An 8,383-nucleotide genomic window follows, 5' to 3' on the forward strand; every position below is an offset into this window, starting at 1 on the left:
TATTATTGAGTAGACAGTAATATTTTTTTAAATAGTATTTTAAGGTAAGAAAACATTTTAAAAAAATAAACTAAAATACATAATTATATTTAAATAATCTCAACGCCTTACTATCTAGAATCTAGATTAATCAAAACGGGCCAAATTATATTAAATTCGACGTGAAATTAGGTCTTTGAATCAACCCATTTTATTATTTAATTCAGATTAAATTTGACTTGACCATCATTGAAATTATTAAAAAATATATATATAATTACCAATTTCTCTTAAGTGGATTATAATAAAAGTTAAATAGAATGTCAAATAATAGGAGAAAAAGATGAAATAATAAAATTAAATAAATAAAAATATAACAAATTAAATGTTAAAAAGTAATAAATTATTTATAAAAAAAAGATCTTCACAAGACTAGGAGGTGTCATGGGCATATGACTTCAAAGTTAAAACCTTGGACCATAAAATGGAACCTTTTTAACTTAGTTACATTTATTTTAAAATTCGATATTTAAAGGTTTAAAAATTACTTTCTTTTATTTAATACAATAATTATGGAGCGGAAAAGATCGATTGATTAGGGAGTCTGCTTCATCTTTACTCAGCAATGATAATGATAATAATAAATAAATAAATAGGATTGACGTGTATAGTTGGACACTTGATTATTATGATACAACTAAAATCAATTGTAGTTGAGTGAATAAGACATTAATTATCATCTTAAGAGTCGATAGTTCAATCTATCACTTTATGGGCTAAAAAAGCAACTTTTATAGATTCCAAAATATATATATATATACATACACATACACATAAACAATGCCCAACGTTCTTTGGCACCTGTCTAAGTCACTTGAACGTATAAATAATCAACGGTTTAATATTCGAATCCATAACAAAACAATGTGGGTGATTAAATATCTTTAATTTTCGTAACAAAAACTAAAAAGAAACAAAAACAAGCTCATTAGTCAAACATTCTCTAAGCAATTGGCCAAGTTATTTCATTAGACATCAAGGCACATCCAAGTAGGCGTTTAGAGGGATTCAAGGTCATATTTACAGGATGAACCCAGAAAGTGGNAAAAAAGAATCCTCTTTCCAGTTGCCAATAACTCTATTCTCCAAAAGGAATAAGAGAATGAAACCAAAAAATTCTGCAAAGAAAACAGATCATGCCTAATCACTTCTTTACCTTCTACTATATGTTACGAAAAATGACAAATTTTACACCTAGAAAAGAAGCTATCTAGTGCTGTCTAGTGACTAAGTCCTTGAAAAGAAGTGTTCTATTCGCATATTAACATCTTTTACTCCGTTCTTGTGCCTCTTTGCCCCTGCTGAAACCGTGTCGATCTGCACAAATTTACATACAATAGCATGTTCAGAGAGAATTTGTTGCAAGCTATAATGGGAAACTTGGAGCTTTCAATTATAAGATCAGTACGTTATCAAAGTATGAAGAATGCAGAAGGTGAACTAAAAGGAGCACTACTGAATTACAAAAGTTCAACTGGAAACTTTAACGTTATGAATGAATGATCCAACATCCAAGAAGAATGAAAATGAATGAAAGAAATGTTAAATCCACCTAACCCAAAAAAATTAGCTATAGATTGCAATAAATTTAAATATATCTATAGTTCGACATTCTCTCATGAACTAAAAGGAGCACTACTGAATTACAAAAGTTCAACTGGAAACTTTAAGTTCAACTGGAAACTTTAACGTTATGAATGAATGATCCAACGTCCAAGAAGAATGAAAATGAATGAAAGAAATGTTAAATCCACCTAACCCAAAAAATTTAGCTATAGATTGCAATAAATTTAAATATATCTATAGTTCGACATTCTCTCATGGACTTAATTTATTAAAGGCCCAACAAGTAGAAATTAATATTCAAAATGATTTAACAGCATAAGATCTCCTACTCCAATACTATGTTAAATTACAACACTCCTACTTTCACTCTCTATTTCAATTTATGACCTAATATTTTCTGATTTTTCATCTTTTTTTTCTCACTTCTTCAAGTTTTCATAAAAACACTCTAATTTTTACCTCATTTGTTCAATTCTTACATCAACTTTTTCTACTAAACAAGACCTAAAACTTCAAGTATAAAGTCTCACAAACTCTCAAAATCAAAATCTTCCATCAAAACTTAATAAAACAATGAACTGCTAAATTAAATTCAAAAAGTGCCGACAAAAAAATATTATCCTTGATCATGAGAAGCCTCCTTAACTAACCATAACATAACAAATAGATTGATTTAAACTGCAAAAAATAAAAATCAACAAAATATTCATCACTACAACTTAGATAAAATAATAATAATAATAAATAAATAAATAAAACAACATTNAAAACTTAATAAAACAATGAACTGCTAAATTAAATTCAAAAAGTGCCGACAAAAAAATATTATCCTTGATCATGAGAAGCCTCCTTAACTAACCATAACATAACAAATAGATTGATTTAAACTGCAAAAAATAAAAATCAACAAAATATTCATCACTACAACTTAGATAATGCACATTTTTTTTTTTTTTTTTTTTTTTCCCTCCCTTGGTTGTCCATGGCTTAATTCTCAACATGTCTCTCCTTTTGTGTATTAAATTTAAACATATTAACTCACACTCGACTACTAATGTACAATTTTGTGAAAACATTTGAAGTCCTATGATCTCTTTGTGGTTTCATTGTTCTCCTTTCTTCTTTCTCTAGCTTATATATCTTGATTGAAGGATCTAGTTTTAGAGGTTGGAAAATGGAAGGGGAGTAAGAATGTATTAAAAAAGATTGGAAAAGAAAAAAGAAAATAGGGAAATGTTAAGATTGAAGCAGGGGAGAGAGAAAATTCGTTGTAGATAAACAATTTTTGTTCGTATATTAACTATAAGGACATTTATTAACATTCTTTGGTTTCTGTTTGTGTACTAGTGATAAGGATATTTTTCTATTTTGTTTAAAAATTTAAGTGCATTAATAAAAAATTTGAAAGTTGAGAGATATTTTAAAAACAAAGTACTAACCATTTCTATTTAAGTTTTGAATTTTTGAATGATTAAAGGTATTAATAAATTTTTAAAAGTGACATATCGTTTGTAAAGTACAAGAGTATTGTTATAATTTAGCCTAAATTTAATTATATTAATATTTAACACCCAACCCCATATGTTTGAGATAATAACAGGAGAGGAAATAAATTCATAAACATACCCGTGAGGATTCATGTTGAGATCTCAGGACTTTAATTTGTCCACCTCTCCCATCAGCGCCAACTGCAATCAGATCACCAGAACGTGAACCTGGCATTGCACCCCCATTGGTCAGACCACGTTTGCACCATTTACCCAAGAACCTATTTGATCCATCAGGGCCAAGTATGCCACCAGAAAAACTTATACCTGACGTCGTGTTATACCTCAAGTTGTCAGTATCAATTGCTTTACTGGCAAAACAAAGAAACCAAGTATGTGTTTCGAAACTCCGCTTAAAAGTGTACCATTACCTGGTTTGTTATGTGATAAGTGGCTAGAGGATTCTCGTCTAATGTTAAGCACAGGTTCAAATTCTGCAGTGTCTTCAATCACTAAAGGCATGCATTCATCCCCTGGAACAGCAGTCGTGCTTGTATTATTGACTGTAGCTGTTGGAGGTATAGTATTCACTAGGTTGGTTGTTCTTTCTGCTGCCTTTTTTCGGACTAAATTGCAACCGGTCAACTGAGGATGGTAAGATCTTTGATCTGCTTCTTCCTCACTTACTTGGCGTTCTATATTAGAATCTAAATTGGCTTCCTTAATTTGAGAAAAATCTGAAGATTTCTTATTCATTGAGGAGCACATGCTCTTAGCTGAATCTACCAAGGTCAAATCGGTGATATGAACATCACTTGCAAAGTCACAATTTTTCCCTTTTCTAGAAGATAATGGTTCGTTCATCTGGCTTGCAGTTGAACCTGAAGCATCTGGTGAAGCAGCGAGCTTATTTTTTGCTGCTACCGTGTTACATTTACAACACACACTACCTTGAACGCCTGATTTTTTAGCCTCTTTCAAGCCTCTCAGAGCTTCATTATCTTTATCTTCAATGGATTTCTCTAGTTCTTGGACCCTTACCTGATAATAATCATACGATTAAATCAGAAACAATGAATCAAATAAGGAGATTTTTTTGTTATGAGCTCACCTTTAGCTTATTTATTTTCTCTTTTGCCTTCTCAAGTTTCTTACAATAGCGAGCCTCTCCCCTTCCAAGAAGATTGCACTTTGCCATCAGCTCTTTATAACTCCTATGGAAAATTAAGATTTTGTCGAATAACGAAAACGAAGAATTAGAGCCAGACGAAATACAAACATATTCTCAGTAGTGGTCTGATCTTCAAGAATCATTAGTTTATACTTGAACGACACTAAATAACACAATTGCGAAAAGCTACACTCTATCATTGTTTTAGATTACATTGGTGTCATTTGAGATAATTTACCTATTTCGCAGGACCAATGATTTCCTTAGAATGTCGATTGTATCTTTATTGTCTGCTCCACTACCCAATGAAGAAAGCTTACGAACCTCCTCTTCATCAAGATCCACTTCAGATACTCTGCAATACAGATGACAACACCGTTATAAGCGAAACACACCAAAGGGAACAAAAGCTTTTCTTTTTATTTTCCTGAACAACAAAATCCCACTTACAACTTGAAAGCTGCAAGTTCTTTAGCCAAAGCCATACTTCTTTCGTTCAACCTTTTGCACTCAACTGTTGATTTTTCGAGTTCCTATACCAGATCAGCAGCCAACCATCATGAATGCATAACATAATCAGTCCATTAAGGAAGTAAAAAGTTGCAAGAAAAAGAAAACATATAAACTTAAAAGGGATTGTTGACCTCAGATTTTAAGTTAAGCAATTGAGACATTGAAGTTTTTTGTTTCATGGCTTCATTCCTCAAGCCCACTTCCTTCTTCACTTCATCCTGGCAAAATTGAAGCTGAAACAAGACAATCTGATTAAGAACCACGTGTATACATGCACTCATCAATACTCAACATGAGAAAATAATAGCAGATGGAGCTTTATCTAGAAGCTGAAGAATTGAAATTTTGATGTTCAGAAGAAAATCATTAATGAACGTCTTGAGTTGTTTAGGACATAAGGAAACCAATAAATACTAGTTGTAGTGAAGTGAAGCTTCTCTGCTAAGTACTCACAAGAAACAAACAACCATCATCTTTAAAAACATATGAATTATTAAAATAAACAAAAATGTAGAAGAAAAACCACTTAAAAAAAATCTTTGCTTCAGCAACCAAGTACATTGTCAATTTTCATAGGAAAGATTAATTAAACAAAGCTAGAAGGGACATTGGAATGAGACATCACCAAAGCCCCAAAGCAACTAAGAAATACCAAACACTCCCTAATTGCTATCTTATGATATAAGAAGAATAGTTACAAAAAACTCTTATCAAACAAGCTCCAGTAGAACCTATCAAAAAATATTGAACTACGAAAGGGACACCCATTTTGTGTAGCTATCTTGAAAGGTCCCAATTACTTTTCAATCAAAATGTTCCAACATAGAGAGGTAAAATCATCCCACCACAGCAATTATAAGCGAAAGGGATAAAGAGACGATCAATTATAAGCCAAAATTCTATCATTCGTATGGAAAGAATCAAGGCCAAAGACCACACGAAGATTTAAACCTTTCTAGAGACTCTTCAAATTTCATAAGTTGTTTGCAAATTAAACACCCAGTAATTCAATATTAAATATCTGTTTGTTCTAGTTTTCCCAACAACCAAGGAGAAATACCTCCTCAATGAGTTCTTTGAGATCCTTCCCCTGAGTCTCCATTGTGGAATTAAGCACCGTGACCTTCATTTCCAGCCTCCTGACCTCACTTCTCAACAACTCCGGATCTTTCTCAACCCAATCGGCCGGTTTCTTAGCAAGCATCGAATCATTCGCATCCCCAACAGACTGAAAATACAGCCGCGCGACATCTTTGGCCACACAGTTCTGCTTGCACATAGGACAACTGTACTTCTTCTTCCCATTCGAACAATACTCAAACCACTGCTGTAAACTAAAGAGCTCCAATTACAAATTTACATCACTTCCATATTCCACACGAATAAAAGAAAAAAACAATATCAACTCGACACAAAAATCAACGAAGGATTACTCACCAGAGCTCGTGGAAGACATGGCCACAGATGGAGATGGATTGAAGATCCTCAACAATAGGCTTAAGATCCTCGTAGCAGATTGAACAAATGGTTTTGGAAATGCCGCAACCATTGTCCATTGATTATTTTCTGTAGATTGTTGAAAGATGAATCTGATGGATTCGATTTCTGCATGCGCTTGGTTATGGAAGATGGATTGGAGGGAAATTTTGGAGAGGGAGGAAGAGAAACATTTTTACAGAGCGGGAAAGAGTGGGAAATTTTTTACGATCATGAAACTTTCAAAATTTTCGTTTCCGTCTTCTCTTGGATCTTAATTTCTCCGAGAGTTATCAAAATTTTGTTTAGGTCAAATTATCCCACATATTTGTTGTAATTAAAAAAATAAGTTTTATACCCATCAATAAATAAATAAATAAATAAATATATATATATATATAACCCACTGATACGAGAAATAGAAGATCTAAGTCAAGAGAGTTATCTCTATTAACTAAACGGGATGAGGTAAGATTACATTCTTATTTTATTTTCGGAACGACTCAATTATTAATGTATTTATATCATTATTACGAGTAGTATAATAAATAATTATTTTATTATATTGAAATTTGAATTTATTATAATTATACTTTTTTATATAAAATAATATTATTTTTTTAGGATATATTTGTATTATTTACTTCAACCCACTTAAAATATTTTATATGTATAAACTATATAATANAAAAAATCTCAAAAATTTAAATATCCAACCCATTCAAGTGTAAGACTATCTATGAAAGATTAAAATTTTGTCATCGTGGCCACACTAAATTAAAGTCTATATCTTCACCTTCCTCTTGCAATCTTGATCTTCAATCGATTTGTTGAAGATATTGATCGTGGACGTACAGTTCATTTTGACAATAATATTTCTCCTTATAATATGTAATAGTTTCACCCTCCCCGGAACTCTCGAAAAGCTTCTCAATCTTAGCTTCCCTGAGCTCATGTCGCTATTAAGGTTCAACAAGAGTTGGTCAACGACGATGTTGATAGTAAGGTTCATTCGCACCGTTCGTCGTGCCTTGGCTTGCCCCGGCGGCCCTCGAGCTTCCCCTATCACTGTCTCGTTAATGTATAGAGTTGTCGTCGTGTTACTGTACTTGAACGACGCCATGTTAGGATTTTTTACTGACACGTCAGCTGTCAATGACACGTTGGATCCTGGCTTTGGTATGATACCGTTGATCAACTCGAGTTTTGTGATTGAAATCTTGTTCATTTGAATAATGGGATCCTTGACTTGAAATAGAGTGAATATCAAGATGAGGATGACTACTACCGATAGAATTACGAGAAGGCCAATTATGAAACAGAAGAGTTTTATGAACCTTCTTTTTCTCTTTAGATGCAATTTTTCTTGGTAGTCGTCGTTGCTCGGACGGCAGTCAGTAGCTGGGGCGAGAGGTCGAGCTTGGTCCTTATCCGCCATGGTTACGGGAGGAGAAAAATTTAGGGGTTATGGGATTTTGTTCAAGTGATGGAGTTTATAAGGCAAAGGTTTGGGGTAGTGCCCAAAATTTGAAGGCATTGAAGAATGTTGAATTTTGAAGGCAAGCAAAGGCAGGCATGAATTTTTGGTTGGGATATTGTGGTTGTAAATGCACTAATAAAGAGAGAGTAGAAAAAGAAGTCAAGCTGTTCATATTGTATTTATGTTGATTCTTAGGTTAGATAAGTGGGAACGAAATGGTTTAATTATATGCATGAAATATGGTTTCTAAGTAGTTGAATGGGGCCTAAGTTTTGACTCAAAAAAGGGTTCATCAATTTTGAAAAATGAAATGAGCAGTGGTCTAGAGTCCTGATTTTGTAGATGATGCAGCAAGAATATCGAAACAAATCGAATCGAAACGTCGTATTTATTCCAAATCTTTACCCAGAAGATGAAATCAGCTGAGAAATTTATAGCTCTTTCAAACAATTACACCAGGTGAGCTGAACAACACTAACCAACCACTCCAAGTAAATGAATTAATTGAACATTACATGGCTTTTATAGTAGTAGTTCATTAACAAACAATAATCTGTAGTTTTCTATTAATTACAAAATCCGATGAAGAAGATCTTAGTATTTTGGGAGCGGTCTTGAACTATAATGAGTGTTCTCAGTTGTTGATGTGAG

At 32.8% G+C, this 8,383-nt stretch overlaps 2 protein-coding genes across 4 annotated transcripts; both read right to left on the bottom strand.

The window, feature by feature from the left end:
• Window positions 1–1,086: 1,086 nt before the first annotated feature.
• Window positions 1,087–6,561, bottom strand: LOC111806541. Of its 3 annotated transcripts, none has more exons than XM_023691901.1 (9): window positions 6,214–6,561; window positions 5,837–6,110; window positions 4,908–5,009; window positions 4,714–4,796; window positions 4,502–4,618; window positions 4,204–4,306; window positions 3,524–4,133; window positions 3,232–3,419; window positions 1,087–1,356 (listed from the first exon to the last, which is right to left on the bottom strand). In XM_023691901.1, the coding sequence occupies exons 1-9, from the start codon at window positions 6,330–6,332 to the stop codon at window positions 1,267–1,269; spliced, it is 1,686 nt and encodes a 561-aa protein (XP_023547669.1). In that variant the 5' UTR covers window positions 6,333–6,561; the 3' UTR covers window positions 1,087–1,266. The 3 variants fall into 3 exon arrangements, with proteins under 3 accessions (XP_023547669.1, XP_023547670.1, XP_023547671.1); XM_023691902.1 differs by having other exon boundaries at window positions 5,837–6,103; window positions 6,214–6,305; XM_023691903.1 differs by having other exon boundaries at window positions 5,837–6,100; window positions 6,214–6,283.
• Window positions 6,562–7,036: 475 nt separating this feature from the next.
• LOC111807010 lies at window positions 7,037–7,690 on the bottom strand. Its single transcript, XM_023692574.1, has one exon. The coding sequence runs from the start codon at window positions 7,688–7,690 to the stop codon at window positions 7,037–7,039; it is 654 nt and encodes a 217-aa protein (XP_023548342.1).
• Between the last annotated feature and the right edge of the window lie 693 nt (window positions 7,691–8,383).

Source organism: Cucurbita pepo, chromosome LG12 (genome assembly GCF_002806865.2).
Source record: "Cucurbita pepo subsp. pepo cultivar mu-cu-16 chromosome LG12, ASM280686v2, whole genome shotgun sequence".
Lineage (NCBI taxonomy): Eukaryota > Viridiplantae > Streptophyta > Magnoliopsida > Cucurbitales > Cucurbitaceae > Cucurbita > Cucurbita pepo.

What these genes read in the sequence shown, in the direction of transcription:
- LOC111806541 (XM_023691901.1), bottom strand. Translation starts at nt 6,332, where the DNA reads ATGGACAATGGTTGCGGCATTTCCAAAACCATTTGTTCAATCTGCTAC. An exon ending in TGCTTAACTTAAAATCTGAG is followed by an intron (nt 4,797 to 4,907) that starts GTCAACAATCCC and finishes GATCTGGTATAG; the next exon opens with GAACTCGAAAAATCAACAGT. An exon ending in TCATTGGTCCTGCGAAATAG is followed by an intron (nt 4,307 to 4,501) that starts GTAAATTATCTC and finishes AATTTTCCATAG; the next exon opens with GAGTTATAAAGAGCTGATGG.
- LOC111807010 (XM_023692574.1), bottom strand. Translation starts at nt 7,690, where the DNA reads ATGGCGGATAAGGACCAAGCTCGACCTCTCGCCCCAGCTACTGACTGC.